Here is a 25,997-nt window from a genome sequence, read left to right as displayed (position 1 = left end):
GCACAGCGTAGTACCATGCAGCAGCAGCTGAAGTGACAAGGAGAGTGCAGGCTTGCAGGAGGTGAGTTGCACCTGTGCAAATGCCTCTGTGGCTATGCAAAGTGCACATCTGGTGCGTGCATGCACACATTCCACACCATGCCCACCCAACCAGTGGTAAAAAATCTTTGAATCCCACCACTGCTGTGAAACAAAACTCATCTCACGAATGCTGAACCTAGGCAGTGGTGGGATTCAAGTAATTTAACAACCAGTTCTCTGCCCTAATGACCAGCTGGGTGGGCGTGGCCATGATGGACGTAGCCAGGAGGGTGTGACAGGTAGCACTCGGCCTCCTGCACCTCCCTGGGAGCAGAAACAGGTTGCGGGGGGGGCGCGTCACGCACACACACACACACACACACGTCCCATTTTGGGCCTGCACTTACCTGGGAGCCAAAATGAGGCACTTGGGGACTCCTGGATGGGGAGGAGAGGGGCCAGCCAGCAATTTAACAACCAGTTCGGCCATAGTGGTGCAAACCGGTTGAATCCCACCACTGAACGTATGTGTCCTAGGATAATGTTGCAAGATCCAATCTGGATGGGTCAGCAGGACCAGGTCTTCTGAGCTTTGAGGCTCGCGGTGAAGCCCATCTTCAAGGAACTTCTCTCCACCGAAATAAGTTCTTTACGCTATTCAGTGAGACTTATTTATGTTGTGCCTTCTTATTGGTGTGTTGATGGCCAGCCATTGGCTGTTGTTTGCTTGTGCTGCCAATCCCTCGGCTCCCAAGTACCTAATAAGCTGGGGGTAAATCAGAACTCCTGTTGACACATAAATACAACTTATAGATAATAGCCCAAACTGTTCTGGCAGAAGGGCTGTGCTGTGGACTTCACTTTTTTTCAGTGCTGTTGTAACTTCGAAGGTTGTATGTCAAGGACTATCTATATTGGTCTCTGTGGAAGCCTATCAATTGCCAAAGTTTCTCTGTGTCAAATTTTCCCCAATCTGAATTGTTGTCCTTCACAATTTTTGCATTACAACTTCCAAGATCCTTGTTAAGTTGCTGGGTTCAGAAAGCCCAGGCTAGTCCTTATGACATTGGTTTGTGAAGAAGGTTTTCCTATTTCTTCCTGCAAGCAAGTTGCCGGTGTTTTTTCCCCACCAGTTCTTCTGCCAGTGGTTATTATTCTTGGTTATTATTCCTTTTTGTCACTCTGCAGGTACGGAATGAACTGTCTCATTCAGTTTGAAGACTTTGCCAATGCCAACGCGTTCCGGCTTCTCAACAAATATCGCAGCCGTTATTGTACTTTCAACGATGACATTCAGGGTAAGGTGTCTAAGTGTCCCTTGATAAAATGAAAGGGGGCAACCTTGCAAGGCGTCTTCTGTTGAGTTCCTTTGCAGTTGATTCCTTGCCAACAGGTACCTCTCAAGGTCTTCTGAGCTTCATCTGGAGACAGTGGTGGGATGCTGTCAGTTTAACAACCGGTCCAGTGAACATGTGCTTTGCGCAGCGCTGAAAATAGAGCCTTTAGAAGCTTATCTGCTGACCTTCCAAGTCAGCAACTGTAAGTAGAACAGTGAGGGGGGGCGAAATCAGCTGAGCTGCATGAATGAGATGAGCTACAAAGCAGGAAATAAAGGACAGGATAGGGCAGATGCGTGCAGCTGGGGCCAGCTAATTGTCGGAACTACTGGTTCGTGTGAACCGGTCCGAATCGGCAGCATCCCACCACTGCCTGGAGGAAATACTCAAGAGGTAAGTAGAAGTGCCGCATTGTTTCGGTTGAGTTACACATTCTGCAGTTCGTCCCAGCCGTACATAAAGTTCCGTAGAGATATCTGGAGATGTTCCTTACAAACAGAGGCACTGAATAAATGGATTCTTAAGTTATCATTAATAAAAGCTTGATATATTTTATTTTTGGTATTAGCAAATTACAGTGAGCAGGAAAGATTGATTTCTATTTGTTTTGCAGAATGACCTTTCGGTATTAAATGAACATTAAACAGCCAGTTGTTTACTTAAAAATATCTGTGGGCTCTTAAAAGTCTTCTCCTTTGAGACTAGCAGAGCCTAATTTTCATAATAAATCTTTGTTCTTCACATCTGCTACGTCTCGGATTACGTAACTGGAAAACAGGGGAAAAATTAGTAGAGCTGATGAGACATACAAGAAACATTCTTTAAGGAAAAAAAAATATCGTATCAGGCATTTATTATTGCAACACCTTCCTGCAACGTTTTGGTGATTTTAGTCATTAGAATATAGAATTCTAGGTTCGGCACACCCTATCTCTTGGGAAGACTGTAGAGATTTCTCAAAACCACATAACAGGAAGTCATACCATTCTTTAGCATTCTTTCCTTCCCCTCATCTCTTTATAACAATGTTGTTGTTTTTTAAACGTGAAGTGTTTCTTTGGAAAAGTTGCGTGCCTTGTCCTGTATGGCGTTCATTCCTCTGATGCTGATAAAAAATTAATTATTTAGCTCCCTCAAGAGGACAGAAGAGTGCACTGAGCTTTGATAAATATGAATTTTGAAAAGCGTGTGTGAATATTCTTAGAAATCAGGCTAAGGGAACAAAAAGGGATTGTGTTGTATATAGACATTTGCATACTCGTAATACTACGTTCCGATTGGACAATCACTACTGCCTAGCGATTGGTGGTTAACAACAGATTATGATCGGCCGCCCAAACGGCGGGAGGTTTAAAATAATGCCATTGGTTGCGAGCTGCGAGCAGCCGCTATAAAAGAGGCTGCCGCGGCTCGAGTTTAGTTGAAGTTACTGACAGTTAAATAAAGAGCTGGACTCAACTCCGGTCTCGAGTCTATCTTGTTCTGGTGATAGAACAGATTGTTTGCATAAAGAGCTTTTGAAGCTATAGCAGGGCTGTCAAACTCCCGGCCCAAGGGCCAGATACGTCATGTGCTGGCCACACCCACACCCAGTTTAGCAAAGGGGGGGGAAGTCCTGATATGTCGCGTGATGCCGCCATGACAACGTGAGCTATAGGATAGCAGTAGCAGGATAGTTCACTTAAATGCATTAGGACATTTCCTAGATCAGGGGTCCACAGCCCGTTCTGAACTGAGCCACGGAAGTGGTGAGTGCATGTGTGTGTGCAACACTAAATTGGTGAAAGTGGCATTCACACATTCCCTCTCTCCTGCCTCCGCCTTTCCACCGAGTTGGAAAAGTTGGAGACCCCTGTCCTAAATAGTATTTATTCAGTTTTCTGAACAATAGTAGCGTGATTATATTTAAGAGACAAAGATAATATTGGAAGTCTGGTAGAATGCAGGTAGTCCTCAACTTACCACCAGGGGTGGAATTCTACCGGTTTGGACCGGTTCGGCCTAACCGGATGTTAAATTTTCATCTGGTTCATCGATCCGGTATTTCAATCGACCGCCTGGCCCTGCACACCCTGCCCCACCTCGCCACACCCAGGAGTCTCCACGCAATGCAGGTAAACGCAGGGTCCGCATGGAGGCTCTGGGAGAGGGGGGGGAAACGGGCCTTCCAGAAGTCCAGAAATGGGCCTGTTTCCAGCTTCCGGTGGGCCTCCAGAGCCCGGGAGAGGCTGTTTTCACCCTCCCAGAGGCTCGAGGGAGGCCTCCAGACCCTTGGGAGGGTGAAAAACAGCCCTCCCAGAAGTTCCGGTAGGCCACGCCCACCATGGCCATGCCTAGATAGATAGATAGATGATAGATAGATAGATAGATAGATAGATAGATAGATAGATAGATAGATATGGATGGATAGATGGATAGATAGGATAGATAGATAGATGATAGAGATATATGATAGATGATAGAGAAGATAGATAGATAGATAGATAGATAGATAGATAGATAGATAGATAGATAGATAGATAGATAGATAGATAGATAGATAGATAGATAGATAGATGATTAGTAGGTAGAGATGATAGATAGATAGATAGATAGATAGATAGATAGATAGATAGATAGATAGATAGATAGATAGATAGATAGATAGATAGATAGATAGATAGATAGATAGATAGAGTGAGATGATAGATAGATAGATAGATAGATAGATAGATAGATAGATAGATAGATAGATAGATAGATAGATAGATAGATAGATAGATAGATAGATAGATAGATAGATAGATAGATAGGTAGGTAAGTAGGTAGGTAGGTAGATGATACTGTAGATATAGATGTTGGTGAAACTTCCATTTAAGAGGGATGTCAGAAAATCAGAGAAAGAGAATTCAAATAGTCTTCGAATTACGACTGTAACGGAGCTGCCCATCATGGTTGTAACTCATGATGGTTATCACATGACCGATCCAATTTTAACCACCTTTTTCCAGTGGTCATTAAGCAACCACTGTAATCATTAAATAATGATCATGGTTATCAAGCAACCAACAGTTCACTGAGGGACTGGTTTCACTAAAAACTAGAAATAACTTCCTGTTTTCAGCAAAACTGTTGTAAAATATGATCACATAGCCACAGGGTATTAAAAACAGCTCTAAATGAAATAGCGACCCCTCAGATAGGTCCATCTTAAATTCAAATGGTTGCTAAGCAATAGGCCATATGTTGAGGACTACCTATAGCGAAGGAATCCAAGTGAAATATGAGAGGAAGACTATGGTCTGTTACGCTTTGTGGGTGATCCTTCTCATTATCTCTTCATCCACCTTCGCCACTTTTATTTTTTGCTACCTGCCCTTGATTCATTCTGAAAGTGACCAAGTGTGGTCCTTAATCCAAAACAAGGTTACCCGATCGTAATTTTGTGTCGAGTGAAGTGGAGATGGGACATTTAACTATTCTGGAGACTGATATCCCTGGAATGTTTTTTCTCCATGATTTTGTCTAAGATTGTCTCTGTAGGATTAATCCTTGGTTGCATAAACAGAACATCAAGTCAAAATCATATGGAGTATTAGTAACACATTATAAAACCTTAGTAAGACCACGCTTGGAATACTGCATCCAGTTTTGTTCACTACATTACACACACACACAAAAAAAAAGATATTGAGACTTTGGAAAAAATGCAGAAAAGACTATTAAAGGCCTGGAGACTAAAACATAGGAAGAACTGTTGCAGGATTTGGGTTTGGCTAGTCTAGAGAAAAGAAGGACTGGGGTTGACACGGTAGCAGTGTTTCAATATTCGGAATATTTTCCAAAGCATCTGAAGGCAAGATAAGAAACAATGGATGGAAACTAATCAAGGAGAGAAGCAACCTGAAATTAAGGAGAAACTTCCTAACAACAAGAACAATTCACAGTGGAAAAGCTTGCCTTTAGAAGTTGTGGGTGCTCCATCACTGAAGTTGTTAAAGAAAAGACTGGACAGCCACTTGCCTGAAATGATACAGTGTCCTGCTTGAGCACGGGGTTGGGCTAGATTATCTCCAAGGTCTCTTCCAACTCTATTCTGTAACTGTAATTTTTTTCAGCACGCTGACCATATTTCTCTGCTCTTGTAGTCAAGGAAAAAAACTATGCACCCTCCTCACTTCACAGGCAACCAGAAATTCATTAAACACGTGTGTGTGTGTTTGTGTTTGTGTGTGTGTGTGTGTGTGTGTGTGTGTGGTGAGTGGGTGTATTTGTGCATGGTATAAATTGAAAAATTGGGTTCATTCTGGAGCCTGCAATCAATTCTCTTTAAATACTGTGTCACTCTTTAGCCTTTGATGTGGGATAATGTAACACAACAGGTTCTCCACTGCCGAACACTTCATTATATTTTCTGGTCTGTAGCTTGAGAGAAGCAGGCACAAAACCCAGCTTTTAACACCTACCTGAAAAATGCCATTTAAAATGTGAATTGGAAAACTTTTCCTTTTCATCAGAATTCAGAACAAGTAGATTTATTTTCGAAGATTGCAGGGCAAAAATTGAAAAACGCCATTGGCCTTACACACCCCCAAAACAGGTCAATAACGTGGTTTTGTGGGACTACAATTTTTCTTTTTGAAATTGTACATTGCAAAATGGGTCACAAGCACCAATGTCATAGTTGCAGGTGACAGTCTATACCAGGGGTGTCTAACTCAAGGCATGGGAGCCGGAGCCATCCTGTGGGGGGGCTTAGATCTGGCCCAATGGGCCCACCCTGGAAACAGCGAAGGACTGGCCCACGGTGCCTCTGCCAGCAAAAAGGGAGCTTGGAGAGGCTGCATGTGGCATTCCCAAGCTCTGTTTTTGCTGGCAGAGGGCTGCAGGAAGCTGTCATGGTCCAAAACAAAGCCCAGGAGGGCCATCGTGGCCAAAAACGGAGCCCAGGAGGGCCGTCATGACTGCAAATGGAGCCCAGGAGGACTGACATGGCCGAAAATGGAGCCTCAACGAATGACATCGAGCTGGGCACTCCCACCCTGACACACAGACACACACACACACACACCACCCCAAGGTCAAACACAACCTTGATGTGGCTCTCAATGAAATCAAGTTTGACACCCCTGGAACATACCATTTATCCAAATGCTTGCTCCATCTTCTCAAAACCAAGCCAGCTTTGACCCTGAGGATGGAAGGTTATCCTAAGTTATCCTAAAGAAATGTTTCCATAAAAATCATGTAATCCAACACACTTGCTGACTCGAGTTACCAAGATTGATTTAGGTGTATTACCTTCCTTTCCAACCGTTCGGATCAATTCGTGCTTCATCAGAAATGTAGACAATTTCCTCTTCCTATCGGCCTAGCTAAGCAGGTGTCTAAACACCTGGCGAGTGCAGTCACGCTGGGTTCATTTATAATGCAAAGTTGCTATTGCGTTGCTTCGGTTTTGCAGTCATACAAGAGGTAAAACTCATTAGAGATAAGCATCATTAACAAGATCCTCTTGTGACTAAGCGATGCGTTTGGCTTAATGGTCCGCACAATGCACAGTCCAGCTATGTATGTTTGATCGTGTGGGAAGAATTTATAAATGGACATAACTGTGTTAGAAATATTGTGTAGGGAATCATATCCCAAAGGTGCTTTTTCAAGAAGCAACTGGACTTTCTTGGTGTTGTTTTTTTGAAGACATTGCCTCTTGAAAAAGCAACTTCTCATGCCCCTGTCAGAGTCTGAATCCAAGGAGGAAGACAAACAGCTGACAGGGAGTGGGAGTGTGGCTCCATTGGCTGTGGAGGAAACTGGGGAAGGGCAAAGTCCAGCTGGGCAAAGCAGGAAAAAAGTAGAACAAGGGAGAGGGAGTTCAGAGAAGACCCAGGCCCACCCCTTCTTCATCCTAGGGCATTCAGGGAGGAACGGAGAAGAGAGCAACATGGGTTGCGTGGCTTACGGGGCAGGAAAGGGCCCTGATTCCCCTAATTAGCCACACCTGGGAATGAGAGTTTAAAAGAGATGCAAGCTGAGTGCGGCATCTGCTGGGAACAAACGTGAGTTTATCTTGTGTTGACTTTGGTTATCTGCGTTCCTGGCATCCTCCCAACCAGGTTGAATTATTGCTCCTTCTTCATGACTGGAATTCCTTCTCTTGCCCTGCCAGACTAATTACCTCCTCTTGCCTTGATTGGACTTATAGTTACAGTTTTTGTTGACCGCGTTTTGGACTTGGTTCTCTGCAGCCCAAGGCTGTTCCTGGGAGAGTTTTTCTCCAGCCAGAAGGGAACCAGGACATTGGGGGCAAAGTTGGAGCTAATAAAGGGATTCCTACTGATTATCTGACTGTGTTGCTTTTGTGCCAGGCCCTGGGTCGTCACACACCTTTGGGATATGATTCCCTATACAATATTGGACACACAAGGAATCTGTCTTCAGTGCATAAGCTTTCATCGTACATAAAAGCTATAAGTGATCAATCATGATCATAATCATCATAAAAATACACTCATCATAAATCATAAGATACAACACTTAGTGATAACCATAGGATACTAAATAAACAATCAACATAAATCATACTAGGAAACTAAATAAAGCAATATAAGTCGTAAAAATACAAGTAACAAAGGTATAGTCATAAGTAGAAAAGGAAATAGGTAATCATGTTTATTCAGTCGTCAACATGGGAAGATGGAGGTCCCACCAATTCCACTGACCAATGGATTTATGCCTTTGGTAACGCTGGCACTGTCATAGTACCAAAAGAGCCACTATGGCCACTGCAGACACTTCTGAAAAAGTCCCTTGACAAAGAACAGGAAAAAATGAGTAGTAAGATTCTCAGAGCATCTTTGCCCAAGTTGTAAGCTGCAAACAACCACCAGGGGAAAATCTTAATCTCAGCAGTTCTTGCTGGTCATGGACTTCAGTGAACACCATAGCTTGTTGGAAAAAGACACCCAAGTTCTTTGTGTTACCTGTACGCACTTCAGGTCCATCCACGCGAATGATAAGCATTTTTTTTTTTGTTGTTTACTTTTTGCAGGAACTGCCTCTGTTGCTATAGCCGGAATCTTTGCAGCCTTAAGAATTACAAAGAACAAGCTTTCTGATAATACATTTGTCTTCCAAGGGGCTGGAGAGGTAAGATTCTGGTTTGCTTCTGAGACCCAAAGGTGCTTTTTCAGGAGGCAACTGGACTTTCTTATTTTTTCTTTTGAAGACATTTCGCTTCTCATCGAAGAAGCTTTTTCAGCTCTGACTGGATGGTGGGGAATGGAAGGATTTATATTCCTTGCGGACAGCTGGTCATTTGCATCCTTTTAGAGGGTCAGTGAAGCACTTGGAGGTTTCTCTGTATCCTCAGGGTCACCTGAGTAGTGCTTCTGGTTTCTGTAGTCCTGTAGAACTAGGAAAACTACTCAGGTGACCCTGAGGAACCAGATAAACCTTCAAGTGCTTCAACGACCCCCTAAAAGGATGCAAAGGACGAGCTGTCCGCAAGGAATATAAATCCTTCCATTCCCCACCATCCAGTCAGAGATGAAGAAGCTTCTTCAATGAGAAGTGAAATGTCTTCAGAAAACTCCCCCAAAACGTCCAGTTGCCTCCTGAAAAGTCACCTTTGGGACAACCATGACCTGGATGACTGAGAGTTTTTTTACTTCTGAGAATTTGGGTGAACACTTCTCAGCCTTGCAAGGTAGTCCATGAATTGCCCCAATCTCTTTTTGAGAGTTCACCAAACAGTAGCCATCTCATGTCTTGTAGTAAGGAGTTCCACAACTTAAGTCACTTCCACGAAGAAATTCTTTCTTTTTTTTTTTATTCTGAAATCAGTTTCATTGGATGTCCCTACCAGTCCTACTCTTTCATTCCTCCTGTTATCGGGAGGAATTGATTTTATTTATTTATTTGATTTGATTTATTTTTATTTTTGCTTCTTTTCAGGCTGCTTTGGGTATTGCTCACCTCATAGTGATGGCACTAGCGAAAGAAGGAATTCCCAGAGAAGAAGCTGTTAAGAAAATCTGGATGGTGGACTCCAAAGGACTCATTGTCAAGGTAATTGTCAGGCCCTTAAAACAGATGCCATGATGCTACAGCATCTGTTATGGGGATTGGTAAATCCGTTGCTGAGTGATGCCATCATAAGACACAATGTCACCTGAGTGTGACATCTTACGATGGCCGTTCCAGTAGTCCAGTTGTCATCATTAGGAGAATCCTGCTTGGTCGCTGCAGGCTGCAGCTAAGTGATCGCCATTTGCAACCCCCTGCCATTAGAAAATAGAATAATTGGGTTAGAAGGACCTTGGAGATCTTATACTCCCACCTCCTGTTCAAGCATAATTCTTTTCATTCTGGACAAATGCCTGCCCAAACTTTTCTTGAAAACCTCCAGGGATGGAGCACCCACAGCTGCCAGAAGTATGCCTTTCCACTGATAAATTGTTCTCACCTCAGGAATTTTTTCCTCCGTTCTAGATTCTTCACTTCATTTAGTTTATTTTAGTTTACTTTATTGTCATTGCACCTCGTACAACGAAATCAAACACCATCTTCAGTGCACATCATGACCATGAAAATAAACACAAACACACATCCTTCACTCTGCACACATTGAACTGAAAACCCCCAACACCGCACCAACACTGCACTATACAGTAGAATTCAAAAGAGCTACTGCCCTGGGATAGAAGCTATTTTTCAGCCTATTTGTCCTTGTTTTTATTGTCCTGTACCATCTGCCAGATGGTAATAGTTCAAAAAAAAAGGGGGTGCCCAGGATGAGATGGATCTTTAAGAATGTTTTGAACTTTCTTAAGGCAGCGGGAGCTATAAAGCTCTTCCAAAGAGGGGAGAAGGCAACCCATGATCCTCTGGGCAATGACGTTAACCCTCTGGAGTGCTTTCCTATCTGCCACTGTACAATTGGCAAACCATACAGAGGTGCAGGAAGTTAAGATATTCTCCATGGTGCAGCAGTAGAAGGTCACCAGCAGTTTTTCATTCAGTTGTTGTTTTCTGAGAAGTCTCCGTATCATCTCTGTTGGGCCCTTTTGACCAGAGCTGCAATGGTCAGGTCCTCATTTATGGTAACACCCAGAAACTTAAAACTGGCCACTTGCTCCGCTCGGTCTCCATTGATAAGCAGGGGCTGCTGGATGTCTGATCTGTTCCTTCTATAATCCACTATAAGCTCCTTGGTCCTATTGGTGTTGAGGACCAAGTTATTGTCTCCACACCACGAAAGCAACCGGTCCACCTCATCTCGGTAGGCAGACTCATCCCCCCCCAGGAGATGAGTCCCACCACTTAATCCTCCAGGGAAAGATTGAAGGCAAACGAGGTCCAGGCAGAAGAAGAACATCAGGGCTTCAAAATCCAAGGGACTGGTTTGGACAAAACTCAGCAGTACTTTTTCGTGCAGCTGTTGATCAAAATAGGATCAACCAACATCCGATGACGGATATGGCACAAGAAGAAGAAGTTCTAGATTGGATTTCTCCATAATCCACTTCCATCCATTACTTCTTGCCCTGCCCTCAAGTGCTTTGGAGAATAAGTTGACCCCCTCTTTTCTGTGAAGGCTCCTCAACTGGAAGACTGTGATCATATCATCCCTAGTCCTTCTCTTTATCAGACCAGACATAAGCTAGTTCCCTCAATCGTTCATCAAGTGGCTTAGCCTCTAGACCCTTTATTATTTTTGTTGCTCTTTTCTGCACTCTTTCTGGAGTCTCCAGATTTATTTATTTTTTTTGTATGATAACCAAAACTGGACATAGCATTCCAAACGTAGTCTCATCAGTCCAATATAAAGCTGTACTGTACTTCACATAACATGATTAGGGGACTGGAGGCTAAAATGTTCAAAGAACAGTTACAGGAATTGGACATGTCTAGTCTACTGAAAAGAAGGACTAAGGAGAACATGATAGCACAGTTCCAATATTTGAGGGGCTCCTACAAAGACGAGTGGGGGGGATCAAACTATTTTCCAAAGGACCAAAAGGCAAGAAAAAAAAAAAAAACAATGGTTGGAAACTAACCAAGGAGAGAAGGAACCTAGAACCAAGGAGAAATTTCCTAATGGTGAGAGCAATTAACCAATGGAACAGCTTGCCTTCAGAAGTTGTGGCTGCTCCATCACCAGAGGTGGGATTCAGCAGGTTCTGACCAGTTCTGGAGAGCCGGTAGCAGAAATTTTGAGTAGTTCGGAGAACTGGCACATACCACCTCTGACTCAAGATTGTACAGTATCCTTCCCCTGCCACGCCCTTCAAGCCACGCCCACAGAACCGGTAGTAAAAAAAATCCCACCACTGCCCATCACTGAAGGCTTTCAAAAAGAGAGTGGACAACTATTTGTCTGAAATGTATAGGGTCCCTGGCCTGAGCAAGGAATTGGACTAGAAGACCTCCAAGGTTCTTCCCTTCCCTTCTCTCTCTTTTCTCCCCCCTTCCCTTTTCTCCCCTTCCCATTTCTCTCCTCTTCCCTTCCCTTCTCTCGCTTCTCTCTCCCCCTTCCCATTTCTCTTTCTCTCCCCTTTTCTTCCCTTCCCTTCCCATTTCTCTTCCCTCCCTTCTCTTATTTCTTTCCCCTTCCCTTCCCATTTCTCTCCTCTTCCCTTCCCTTCTCTCTCTTCTCTTCCTTCCCTTCCCATTTCTCTTTCTCCCCTTTTCTTTCCTTCCCTTCCCATTTCTCTTCCCTCCCTTCTCTTGTTTCTTTCCCCCTCCCTTCCCATTTCTCTCCCCTTCCCTTCTTCTCTCTCTTCTCTTCCTTCCCTTCCCATTTCTCTTCTCTTCCCTTCTCTCTCTTCTCTTCCTTCCCTCCCCATTTCTCTGTTCTTACCTTCTCTCCCTTTCCATTTCTCTTCTCTCCCATTCCCTTCCCATTTCCCTCTCTTCTCTTCTCTTCCCCCCCTTCCCTTCCCATTTCTCTTCCTTTCTCTCTTCTCTTCCTTTATTTTTCTTCCCTTCCTTTCCCACTTCTCTTCTCTTCTCTCCCCTTCCCTTCCTATTTCTTTTCCCTTCCACTCCATTCCATTCCATTCTATATTCTATTCTATTCCAGATCTAAGCACCCCACAGGTCAGATGTGGGCCCCGGGCCTTGAGTTTGACATTCCTGCTCTAGGAAGAATGAGTTTGGCTGAGTTTTATTTTGAATAACCACTGAGTACAACTGTTTCATAAATCTAACCCCCGTTAGATCCACAATGTTGGGGAAATAGCTTGCTTTGGTCCTTTCTTTTTTTTAACTTAGAAATATGTTTGCCTGGGCTTTTCTTGTTTCCCAGGGCAGGAGTCATCTGAACCACGAGAAGGAGATGTTTGCTCATGACCATCCCACTGTGAAGACACTGGAGGAAGTGGTGCAGACAATAAAACCAACAGCTATTATTGGTAATCCTTCCTGATTCCTTCTAGAATGTTCTCTGTTGCTTCCATTCTGTTTTCGGGCCTTCCTATTGTGAATGCGGATTCTCACTTTCAAGCTGCAACTACTGACTAATTATTACTTATTAGATTGTTTTTTTAATCCCACCTTTATTACTACAGAAATAACTCAAGGTGGAGAACAATAACTCAAGGTGGAGAACATAGCTAATACTCCTTCCTCCTCCTATTTTTCCTCACAATAATAACCCGGTGAGGTGGCTTGGACCAAGAGAGAGTGAGTGGCCCAAAATCACCCCTTTCATGCCTATGGCAGGACTAGAACTCTCAGCCTCCTGGTGATTGACACCAAGTCACCCAGCTGGCTTTCATGCCTAAGGCGGGACTAGAACTCTCAGTCTCTTGGTGATTGGCCCAAAGTCACCCAGCCAGCTTTCATGCTAAGGCGGGACTAGAACTCTCAGTCTTCTGGTGATTGGCCCAAAGTCACCCAGCCAGCTTTCATGCTAAGGCGGTACTAGAACTCTCAGTCTTCTGGACAATATTTGTAGCTCAGGGTTGAAAGAAGGGATCCTTTGTGTTCTCTAAGCTTACGTCTGCGTTTCATTTCAAACTAGGTAACATCATCAGTGCCAGTGTAAGTTGTAAGTGTGAAAATGGTCATAAGTCACTTTTTTACAGTGATGTTGTAGCTTTGAACGGTCACTAAATGAACCATTGTAAGTCGAAGGCTACTTGTACACCTCTTCATAGTGCTTTACAACCTAAGAGGTTTACAGAGTCAGCCTCTTGCCCCCAACAATCTGGGTCCTCATTTTACCTACCTCAGAAGGAGGGAAGGGCTGAGTCAACGTAGAGCCGGTCAGGATCGAACTGCTGACAGTTGGAAGAATTTGCCTGCAATACTGCATTCTAACCATTGCACCACCACGGCTTCCTTCCTCCCTCCCTTCCCTTCCCTTCCCTTCCCTTCCCATTCATCTTCTTCCCTTCCTTCCTTCCCTTCCCATTCATCTTCCTTCCTTCCTTCCTTCCTTCCTTCCTTCCTTCCTTCCTTCCTTCCTTCCTTCCTTCCTTCCTTCCTTCCTTCCTTCCTTTCTTTCTTTCTTTCTTTCCTTTCTAAGCGGTATACAGGGTCAGCCTCTTGCCCCCAACAATCTGGGTCCTCATTTTACCAACCTCGGAAGGACGATGGAAGGGCTGAGTCAACCTTGAGCCAGTCAGGATTGAACTGCTGAAAGTTGGAAGAATTTGCCTGCAAAAGTGCATTCTCACCATTGCATCACCATGGCTTCCTTCCTTCCTCCCTCCTTCCCTCTCTAAGCGGTATACAGGGTCAGCCTCTTGCCCTCAACTGGGTCCTCATTTTACCCACCTCGGAAGGACGATGGAAGGGCTGAGTCAACCTTGAGCCAGTCAATTGATTTCCGTACAACTTTTGTTTTCTTCCTTTTGTTCTCTTTCTTTCAAAAAACAAAAAAATACTTTACAGGTGTGGCCGCTGTGGCAGGTGCTTTCACTCACCAGATTTTGAAAGCCATGGGGACCTTCAACGAGAAGCCCATTGTGTTTGCCCTCAGCAACCCAACAAGCAAAGCGGAGTGCACGGCCGAAGACTGTTACCGTTTGACAGATGTAAGTCTCCTCCCATTGAATCTTCTGACTACTGGTAGTCTGCAACTGGAACCATAATTGAGTCCACAATTACAGTCATAAGTTGAGATGGTCACAAAGCGGATTATCGTGGGACCGTGCCCAATTTTATGATATTTTTTACAGCAGGCGTTAAGCAAATGGCACGGTCGTTGTTCACGATGGTGGATTTTTTTCTGATGGAAAACTGAAAGTTAATGTGAGTTTCTGGCAAAAAAATATTATACGTCGCGATCATGTGACCGTGGGATCTGTGGTGCATTTCAAATAATTTTATCACTGGTTCAGTGGGCGTGGCTTGATGGTCACGCTTTGTGTGTGCGCGCACGCACTTTGCGCATGCGCGCAAATTTTTTAACAACCGGTTCTGTGGCGTGGCTTAGGTGGTAGGTGTGGCTTGGTGGTCATGTGACTAGGTGGCCATGGCTTGGTGGTCATGTGACTGGCTGGGTGTGGCCAACTCAATATCACTCATATCGAGGCACGCATCTCCTCGCCTGGCCTCTCATGACTGTGGGGATGCTGCAACAGTCGTAAGTGTGAAAAATGGTCATAAGTCACTTTTTTCAGTGCCATTGTAACTTTGAATGGTCACTCCACACAAGCAAAGTACCAGCAAAGGAGGGGGGAAAAAACTCCAGAGAAGTTCCATTAACTTCAAAGGAACTGTTTCATGCCTAAAAGACTTTTGAGATGGCAAATGTTTTGCCTTCAACCCCATGGTTTTCCTTTTCCTGTTCCATTCCACCTTGTTTGCCATATGCTAAATAAAAATAATAAAGAAAATAAAATAAAATAATCATAAAATGAGATAATAAAATAAAACAATAAAACCAAAATAAATAAAATAAACAACAAAATAAAATAAATAAATAATCATAAAATAAAATAATGAAATGAAATAAAATAAAACAAAATAATAAAATAAAATAATAAAATAATTGAAAAATAAAAAAATAATTAAGTAAAACAAATAAAAAATAATAAAATGATAAAGAACAATAAATAAAATAATGAAAATAAATAAAATAAAATAAAATAAAATAATGAAATGAAATAAAATAAAACAAAATAATAAAATAAATTAATAAATTAATAAAAATATTGAAAAATAAAAAATAATTAAGTAAAACAAATAAAAAATAATAAAATAATAAAGAACAATAAATAAAATAATGAAAATAAATAAAATAAAATAAAATAATGAAATGAAATAAAATAAAACAAAATAATAAAATAAATTAATAAATTAATAAAAATATTGAAAAATAAAAAATAATTAAGTAAAACAAATAAAAAATAATAAAATAATAAAGAACAATAAATAAAATGAAAATAAATAAAATAAAATAAAATAATGAAATGAAATAAAACAAAACAAAATAATAAAATAAATTAATAAATTAATAAAAATATTGAAAAATAAAAAATAATTAAGTAAAACAAATAAAAAATAATAAAATAATAAAGAACAATAAATAAAATAATGAAAATAAATAAAATAAAATAAAATAATGAAAATAAATAAAATAAAATAACCGCCTCCTTGACTTCTTGTCTGACGGTGCTTGGATTTCTTTGGATAGGGTCGGGCCATATTCGCCAGTGGGAGCCCGTTTTCAAAGGTAACCCTCTCCAATGGCCAGACCTTCTTCCCTGGCCAAGGGAACAACGCCTACGTTTTCCCCGGAGTTGCTCTAGGAATCATCGCTTGTGGAGTCCGTCACATCACCGAGGAAATCTTTCTCGCCACAGCAGAGGTTCGTGCTCTTCCGTTCCACTTAACTATCATTTTAGTTCCAAGCGCAGGAAGGCAGGGGATGTTATGGCTCTCAGCGATTGGGGAGGTTCATCGGGTGGGACTGCAAAACCATGTTTTTAGGGGCCTTCCAAAAACAACCACGGTGGGGCCAACCATATTTGGGGAGAATGACATTCCACAGGGGAGGCCTTCTCGGTGTTGGCGCCTTCCCTGTGGAATGTCATTCTCCCCAAATATGGTTGGCCCCCACCGTGGTTGTTTTTGGAAGGCCCCTAAAAACATGGTTTTGTCAGTGGGCCCAAGAAGACAGAGCCAATCGCGTGGTTGATTTGATTGTGTTGTTGCCATGGCGGGATGGGGAGGAGCGATGAGATTTTACGTGGCGGATTTTTAAATGTTGTAGGCCAGGGAGTGACGCACCATCGCTTTCTTCTCTCCTAGGCAATTGCAGAAGAGGTGACAGGGGAACACCTGGCTGAAGGAAGGCTCTATCCACCTTTGAGCTCCATTCGAGACGTCTCCTTCAAAATTGCCGTTAAAGTAAGAGCTTTCGTGACGTTCCTGGTATGAGGGATTTAAGCAATGGGGAGCTGCAACCAGTTTAACAACTGGTTCTGTGAGCACGCACACGTGTGCGCAGCATTTAAAAAAAAACACCAATTTGAACCGCTACAGCTTACCTTCTAGGCCGGCCCTGGTAAGTAGAAGAGCTGAAGTGCAATAATCCCCTTGTCAGGATTCCGGCACTTAACCCCATTTAAATCATGAGTCTCGAGCCAAAATTTCCAAAACTTCAAAAGGATTTATTGGGAGTTAAAAGGTCCGGCATTGCCTGGGTATAGCCAACTCTGAGACACACAATTCGTTGTCACTCTTGACCCTGGTTTTCCCCCACCTCCTGGGTGTATCATATTCTCCAATGACACACAGAGCCAGCTATGTCCAGGCTAATGCCGGCATGTTAACTTCTAATAAATCCTTTGAAGTTTTGGGAGTGTGGCTCGAGGCTCATGATTTAATTGGGGTAACTGCTAGGAATCCTGACAGATAGCCAACTCTTGAGATGCGTAATTCACTGTCACCCTTGACCCTGCTTTCCCTCCCACCCCTCTGGGTGTATCATCCAACGAAACACCTCCATAGCCAAGAGTCATCAATCATGCTCTCCAATTAGATTTTTCCACAGCAGAAGCTTCAGTCATCTAATCAGTCTTTGGAGAAAATATGAGTGACAGTTCTCTACTTATAACCAAAATGGAGCCTTCCCATGATGGTTGAAAGTCATGATAGTTGTAAAATGAGCCAGTCACATGACAGACCATTTTATGACCATTTTTTGCAGCGGCTGTTAAGCAAACACTGTGGTTGTATATTGGTTGCCACATCAGTTAAGCACCATCACCGTTGTTAAGCGAATCAATGCAGGTACTCGTCAACTTACAACACTTCATTTAGTGACTGTTCCAAGATACAGCGGCACTGAAAAAAGTGACTTATGGACGCTTTTTCACTCTTATGACCATGGCAGCATCCCCCTGGTCATTGGATTTATATTGCATGCTTGACAACTGATTCACTTTTATGACGGTTGCAGCGTCCTAGAGTCCCCTTTTGCGACCTCCTGACAAGCAGAGTCAATGGGGAAACCCGATTCACTTAAAAATGGCATGACTAACTTAACGACTGCAGTGATTCACTTAACAAATGTGGCAAGAAAAGTCGTAACATGGGGCAAAACTCACTTAACAAATTTGTCACTTAACAAGATAAATTTGGGGCTCAATTTTGGTCGTACGTTGAGGAGTACCTGTAGTTCACTATGGGCACAGTTTTGCCAAAAGCTGGAAGTATGTTTTCATGACTATGGGATGCTGTAAATGGCTGTAGCAATAGCACTTAGACTTATATACTGCTTCACAGTGCTTTACAGCCCTCTCTAAGAGGTTTACAGAGTCAGCCTCTTTGCCCCCAACAATCTGGGTCCTCATTTTACCCACCTCGGAAGGAGGGAAGGCTGAGTCAACCTGGAGCCTGGTGAGATTCGAACTGCCAAATTGCAGGCAGTCAGCAGATGTAGCCTGCAGTACTGCACTCTAACCACTGCGCGGCCACATAAATGCAATCGTGTTGCCGAGCACCCGAAATTCAGTCACATGATCAAGGGGAGGCCATGGTTTTATTTTCACGCGCAGGACGTAAACAGCCCAAGATAGATTTGTCGTGACTTCAAATGGTCACTAAGCGACCAGTCGTAAGTTGAGGACTACCTGTAGGGGCATCCATAGAGCAAATCACAAAATGGCTACGTTGTCTGCAACACCTATCATAGCGTTGTTGGCTTTGGAGGTTGTCAGTTCTCTAGATTAGTGGTTCTCAACCCCGACGATACTGTCACAGGAGGTCTGCGAAGACTTGAAGAAATACTATGATTCCAATCTTAAGTCTTGGTGGCCCCTGGCCATGGTCTGTGGGAAGTCCCCCCCCGCCCCCAAAAAATGAAATGTTTTGAGGAATATTAAAAAGGCAGAATATTATATTTCCTCAAAGGGAGAAATAGAGAAACATGTTTTTTTAGAGAAATCCCCACTCTTTCTTAATGGCCGACAGCAGATGTCAACATTTAAGAGATAAAGAGCTTATTGAAAGAGGAAGACAAGTATCTAGATAGCTCTATTCATAAGCAAAGGAAATACCGCAGGCAGAAGTCCATTAAAGACAGGATACTTTGAAACTCCCTGCAGCAAAGTCTAAACAAAGGCAGAATGGTCAGATTAGAAGCAGCCCCTCACCCAGGATCCAAAACAGGACATTAAGCCATAATAGGAATTGCCCAACACCCTTTCAGAACACAAGCCCCTTCATTGCATCATCCTCTAGAGCAGCCCAAACTTCACCTCAGAGCTCAATTAAACAATAAACTGGAAGCTGACCAGATTAGCTCAGACAAACACCTAGGATTTGCATTTCCTCTTTTGCCTATAGAGCCAACTATGACCTCTACATAACCCCTACATGGCCCCATAGGAATCTGACAACAGCCAATAGAATACATGTTCTTGCACAGGAACAGGAAGCTCAAATGCAAAGCCCAAGAGAAGGTACAAAAACCCTCCACTCTCCACTCCATGTGGTCAGCTGCACCAGAACCCATGTGCTTGGTGGTTCTGCTTCATCATTAAACCACCTTTCCAATCAGCCTCCATGTTTCCAGTGTCTTTCTTCCAGCTTGGAACTGAACCAGATGGATATTTCTTCCAACAAGTCCCTGGTCACAAAAGGTATTTAAAGGGGGTCTGTGGTGAAGAAAAGGTTGAGAACCAATGATCTAGATGGCATCTGGTTGGAACATATGCACCAAGACAAATTCCTTGTGTCACACTTGGCCAATAAAGAATTCATTCATTCATTCATTCATTCATTCATTCATTCAAATGGCTTTGTCCAATGTTTTTTTCTTCTTCTTCTGTCTCTTGTTCTTAGGTGGTTGACTATGCCTACAAACACAACTTGGCCTCCTGGTATCCAGAACCAGAGGACAAAGAAGCATTTGTGAAAAACCTCATTTACAGCCCTGACTATGACTCCTTCGTTATCGATAGTTACCAGTGGCCGCAGGAAGCCATGAAGACTCAAAATATTTGATGTTTCTCTTTTGAGAAGGCAGGCAAGAGAAACCTTCAAGCAGCCGTGAACCTTAAGATGCTACGGTGTCTTGAACTTCAAGCTTGTAGGCTCTTCAGTTATAAAATCGATAGAAGAGCAAGGAGTCTTTCTATTCTATCAGATATATATATCTGAGCCAGAAACCATACAAAGTAAAACAAGGACCAATTATTATGCTACCAGTGCCCAATGAACGATGTGATTACATGAAATTTAGAAGTTTCCATACTCTTGAATCTCCTTCCTTGACCTTCTCTAATCCGGACCTTTCCCAATGTATCAGAACTTCAGCTCCCCAAATTCCGTATCGGCATGGGTCCCTTCCAGGCTGGATTAGGAATTTCTGCAGAGTTCATAGAAAATGCTTTTGCCAGATGACTTCATATCTATTAAGCTGGTGTAATTGCTACAGCCTTTCTCAGTAAAGGTTACCATTCATGGGTTTAGGACAGGGGTCTTCAAACTTGACAGCTTTAAGACTTGTGGACCTCAACTCCCAGAATTCCTCCTCCAGTCATGTTAGCTCAGGAATTCTGGGAGTTGAAGTCCACAAGTCTTAAACTTGCCCAAGTTTGAAGAGCCTTGGTTTAGGAGAATGTAACTGTTTGATGAAGGGACATGGTGGCTCAGTGGTTAAGATGTTGAGCTTGTCGATCAGAAAGGTTGGCAGGTTGGCAGTTCGAATCCCTAGCGCCGCGTCACGGAGTGAGTTCTCATTACTTGTCCCAGCTTCTGCCAACCTAGCAGTTCGAAAGCATGTAAAAATGCAAGTAGAAAAATAGGGACCACTTTGGTGGGAAGGTAACAGCGTTCCGTGTGCCTTCGGTGTTTAGTCATGCCGGCCACATGACCACGGAGACGTCTTTGGACAGCGCTGGCTCTTTGGCTTTGTAATGGAGATGAGCACCACCCACTAAAGCCGGAAACAACTAGCATATATGTGCAAGGGGAACCTTTACCTTTAACTGTTTCATAATAACCATGAAACGATTATCGGGCATACAGTTCAGAAGGTACTTCTTGCCCAAAGTTTCTGCATGGCTTCTTTCAATTTTAGCAACTATCCCCAGGGACCTGATCGTAACCCTGATCCTCATTAGAGATGTGGATGGTGGTATTTTAGCAGTTACACAGAGTTCTCACTAACCCAATTTACTGAAAAATTTCCAGGTAACCGATATTTCTTTATCCAGCTGATATTATGTCTTATTACTATACAACAGTGAAAGTTCTACCAAACTCACTGTGTTTTGGTTGGCTGCCTAGACTAACTCAAGAAGCACTCCAAGTGATGGTCACACAATAAGGTATATCCATGGTTAATTAATTCCTGGTTTACTCAAGTATCCCAAATTTGTAGGATGCATGATACACTGAAAGATTATAATAGCCTAGGGTGGATTCATGCAACATATAAAAATAGGGTTGACTATTTCACGCTCCAGTGTTGAATGCAGGTAGTCCTCAACTTACAACGGCCATTGGGACCATCGTTTCTATCGCTAAAGCAAGATCTCATAGTTTAGTTACAGCAACCCCTGGAGTCCTGGTGGCCTTTGTTAAACCAAATCTCACAGTTGTTAGACAGGCAGCTTCCTGCCAGTTTCTCACAAAGTCAGCAGGGAAGCTGGGAAGGAATTGTAAATCCTGGGCCAGCAAGCAGTTAAGAGGGTTGTGCTGAGTAGAGGGGTGGAAGGGATGTAGGAAGGATGCATGGGTCAGGGAAACTTAATTCAGCAACTTGCAACCCTCCCTGTTGGCTTCCCCATTGACTTTCTGGGGAAGCCAGCGGGGAACGTTCCAAATGGCAATCATATAGTTGTGTCAATGTGGGATTCAAAATTTTTTACTACCAGTTCTGTGGGCGTGGCTTGGTGGGTGTGGTAGGGGAAGTATACTGTAAAATCTCATTCCCTCCCCACTCCTGGGGAAGGATACTGTAAAATCTCATTCCCTCCACACCCCACTACCCTGCTTTCCAGCTCCGTTCTCCTGTGCAGGGCAACCAAAGAAGATCCAGCCGATCAGCTGGGACTCAATGGGAGGCAGAGAATAGATGGGGGCGGGGCCAGTCAGAGGTGGTATTTGCCAGTTCTCCAAACTTCTCAAAATTTCCGCTACCGGTTCTCCAGAACTGGTCAGAACCTGCTTGCATACCTGCTGGATTGTGTGCTCTGCAACTGGTTGTAAGTGCAAACTGGTTGCCAAGGGCCCAGATCACGAACATGTGACTGTGCAGATGCTGGGACAGCCGGAATTGTAAGGACCAATCGTAACCACCGTTCATTCAGCGCTGTTCAAACTTCAGACGGTTGCTGAATGAACGAACCAAGGTTGGGGACTATCTGTAGCTAACACAATTTAAAAGGGGGGCTTTGATTGTAGACCAGTGTTTCGCAACCTTGGCAACTTTAAGATGTGTGGACTTCAATTCCCAGACTTTCCCAGCCATTAAGGCTGGCTGGGGAATTCTGGGAGATGAAGTCCACATGTTTTTAAGTTATTGAGATTAGAAGAGATTGCTATAGATTATAGCTTTTTTCAGGCCTGTTCTGTAGAAATAGCACTCAAGTATCTGAAGGATTCCGGTTAGAGCTTAGGATAGAGTTAAGAGTAGGGATTTTAAGCTAGTCTTCAGATCTTCTCATTAAGGATCATCCAGTCATAAATAAATGATAATGTAATCTTTCTAATAAAAGGTGAACTGCAATTTCAACCTTGAGCATCGAGAAAGAAAAGCAAAGTCTTGGTCCAAATTTCAATGTTCGTATTTTGATTTGGTGGCACCCATAGAATATGGATTAGAGAATGTCCTGCATAGCTCCCTTAACTGTGTCTTAAGCCGAAACCATCAGATGAACACTACTATGCCTTGAAACAAAATTCATCTGTTAATTCATATGCCTCTCCATCAAACACAACCAAGAAATTGTAATCTCAGGGACTATTTTTCTTTCTTTCTTTCTTTCTTTCTTTCTTTCTTTCTTTCTTTCTTTCTTTCTTTCTTTCTTTCTTTCTTTCTTTCTTTCTTTCTTTCTTTCTTTCTTTCTTTCTTTCTTTCTTTCTTTTTGTTTTTGCTTTAATGGTATTTATTGTGTTTAAAATCACGAGCCGCATGGTGTCCTGGTGGTGGAAGATGCTTGCCTCTCACTTGCCAGGTTGAGAGTTCAATCCTACGTAACAGCAGTTATTTTTCTCCTTCTGGGTTCAAAGAGAAAATATCTGCTGTGAGCTCTGCATAAGCATCAGAAAGGGCATTCAGCCAGTAAATACTCAGCTCAGTCACCCAGATACTCAGTCACCCAGATACTACCCTGAATTAAGGGATTATAGGATTGTAAAAAGGGAGTGTTGTATTTAAAACCATAGAGTTAGAACACTCTAAGTTTAGAGGTGTAAGCCCACCACCTGACCCACCCTCCCAACTAATATAGGAATCCAGAGTAGAGCACTCTGGACCGATGGACGTCCAGCCTCTCCTTGTACTGATCACCCTTAACCCAAAGTGCCACCATGTCTTCTCTGGTTGGCTGGACCCCATCAGAGGAAATGTGCCTAGGAAGAAGGTTTTCCCCAACCGTGGCAACTTTAGGATGTGTGCACTTCAACTCCCAGAATTCCCCAGCTTGCCAAGGAATTCTGGGAGTTGAAGTCCACAGGTCTTAAAGGTTGCCAAAGTTGGGAGAACCTGCTCTAAAGGAAAAGAAACAGCAGATACTTCTGCCAAAGCTAAAAGCTTTATGAACCCTTCTCAGGTGATGCTTCACCCCATTGGTCATTCATCGAAAGTTGACAGTCATTCTTTCCAATGGATCTTGCTGAATCAGGCCCAAAGTCCATAATATCTAGCTGGTATCCTGTATTTAACCATCCTAGGCATGGCTTTTTAAAAGAATTGTTTTTCTTCACTGTTTCACATGCAGCTAAAGTTATCAGCAAATGGTCTTCCATTTTTGTTCTATTCCTGAAGTGATAAAAAGGCCACAGGAAGTTCAAAATTCATGGAATCATTGTCTGCCTGTATTCTTCACAGTCTTCCTGTGGCAGACGAAAGACTTGAGTTAATTTGTGAGTCAACAGGCTACCTTTCACATTTAGTAAAACTTCCCGTTGTGGTTGTACATGCACACATATGGGAGTATCTATCGCTTTTTGGAAGGGACAGTAGTATCAAATAAAAAAGGTACAGAATACACCTCTTTCTTATGTCACAGGTAGTCCTCAACTACAACCATTGGTTTAGCGACTATTCAAAATGAAAATGGCTCTGGAAAAAAAGGGACTTATGATTGGTCCTCACACGTACGACCTTGGCCGTCACAGAATCAAAATCTGGGTGTTTGACAACCAGCATGAATTTAGGAGTGTTGCAATTTGCCAGAATGACTTGCCAGAATGACGCAATATTTGTGACTTTCTCAATGGCTACAGCCATGGCAACAAAGGTTATAAAATTGGGTTTGGCTCATTTAACAACCGCCTTGCTTAGCAGTGGAAATTCTGGTCCTGATTGTGGTCATAAGTTGAGGACTACCTATCTAATAGGAAACCCTTTTCCCTACAGTCGTTCTTCTGATTTATTGGATCCATGGAGACAGCAGTAAATTCTTTATTTTCCTGCCGTGAACAGTGGAGTTTGCTTCCCATTGATTCTCAGCTACAACATTAAATCCCAACTTTTACCTCAAAATATCTGGGATCTTCCCTGCTTTACCTCAGTGGGAATGAAGAGATTGATGAGCTTTAAAAATCCAAATTGAGCAATGTCCTTTTTACTAAATATATTCAGCAGTTCTGGTGGCACAGCGGTTAGAATGCAGTATTGCAGGCAAACTCTCCCCAGTCTGGAGTTCAATCTTGACGGGGCTTTAAGGTTGACTCGGCCTTCCATCCTTCTGAGGTCAGTAAAATGAGGACCCCAGATTGTTTGGGGTGATATGCTGACTCATGTAAACCGCTCAGAGGGGGCCATAAAACATTATGAAGTGGTATATAAGTCTAAATGCTGTTGCTGTTGCTATATTTGTAACTGCTGCTTATTCTTCATATTTAACACCTAGAGCAATTGCATACTTTCTATTTACCAAGCATGTTAAGAAATCTAGGGGGAAAAAAGGGAGAAAGTCTGTAAGAAAGCACTATAACTTTGGAATCACCTCACAACCATGTCTCCCAAATGGAGGGACAGATCGACTCTAGATTCCAGAATTTATCTAAATACTAAATTAAGATCTGTGGCGCTAATCTTGCTCGCTCTGAATTTTGATAAGGAAACGAATGGGTTTGAATACTGAGGCCACCACCCTCAAAGAAATAGTCGATTTCCAGCTCCTTTGAGGAAACCCTTTGAAGGCCGAAAAATTGGCCTGTTTTGTCACTTCCTGTATTTCTGGAAATACAGGAAGTGATAAAACAGGCTAATTTTCCGGCCTGCAAAGCCTGCAGAAGTTTTCCTCCAGCCTCTGGGAAGCCAAAAAAAGGCCTCAAACAGGCCGAAAATCAGCTAGGAGGCGCAGTGCAGACAAAGGGGGCAAGGGGGGGAGGATTGAGCATGCATGCGCGGGGTACAGGGGAGCATGTGCATTGCCTTCTGGGTGCTGGCACGTGAGCGTGCACACGCAAGCAGGCCCAAAAAAGGTTAGCCACCACTGTCCTAGAAAATGATTCTGCCATTGGGGCATAAAGCTCTCTTCTGCCTTCAAAACTGTTGACCATCTTCTCCTGTAACCCTGGAAAGGGGCCCTTATGAGGTGCTACCAGCCGGGACCAGCTGAACCAAGGTTTTTTTAAGGAGGTATTACTCCTCCGGCACTCCTCCTCATTCTAGGATGCCCAGCTCAGCTCCATTTGCAGTGTCCATTATCTCCTAATTGTTTTTATATACTGTCACATAAGTGCAGAGACTTGGTGAGGAGGTCTAAGTCTAGTAACCGGGGTGCTATTTTTTATTATTTTTAATTAAGACATCTCCATGTTCCTTCCCTCACCTCATATTCTGAACCACACATCCAGCCATTTTATTTCAGTAGTCCTCAACTTGCAACGGTTCCTTTGGTGACCATTCAAAGTTACAACGGCATTGAAAAAGTGACTTATGATGGTTTTGCACACCTACAACTATTGCAACATCCCCATGATATGTGATCAAAATTCAGATGTTTGGCAACGGAC

At 43.0% G+C, this 25,997-nt stretch overlaps 1 protein-coding gene across 2 annotated transcripts in view; it reads left to right on the top strand.

Moving 5' to 3' along the window:
- The window catches only part of ME3 (malic enzyme 3), a 116,983-nt gene extending 92,052 nt beyond the window's left edge, over positions 1 to 24,931 (top strand). For both annotated transcript variants that reach the window (XM_087966109.1, XM_087966110.1), the window contains 8 exons: positions 1,210 to 1,319; positions 8,389 to 8,486; positions 9,294 to 9,407; positions 12,649 to 12,754; positions 14,241 to 14,383; positions 15,988 to 16,161; positions 16,605 to 16,703; positions 19,644 to 24,931. In XM_087966109.1, coding sequence (XP_087822235.1) covers positions 1,210 to 1,319; positions 8,389 to 8,486; positions 9,294 to 9,407; positions 12,649 to 12,754; positions 14,241 to 14,383; positions 15,988 to 16,161; positions 16,605 to 16,703; positions 19,644 to 19,805 — 1,006 coding nt within the window. In that variant the 3' untranslated portion in view covers positions 19,806 to 24,931. The remainder of the gene's footprint in view (positions 1 to 1,209; positions 1,320 to 8,388; positions 8,487 to 9,293; positions 9,408 to 12,648; positions 12,755 to 14,240; positions 14,384 to 15,987; positions 16,162 to 16,604; positions 16,704 to 19,643) is intronic.
- Positions 24,932 to 25,997: the final 1,066 nt, after the last annotated feature.

The sequence above is a fragment of the Notechis scutatus genome, chromosome 5 (assembly GCF_049901735.1).
Source record: "Notechis scutatus isolate UNSWTSFEM ecotype Mainland chromosome 5, rNotScu1.2, whole genome shotgun sequence".
NCBI classification, from domain to species: domain Eukaryota; kingdom Metazoa; phylum Chordata; class Lepidosauria; order Squamata; family Elapidae; genus Notechis; species Notechis scutatus.
This window is presented reverse-complemented; position numbering and strand designations above follow the sequence as displayed.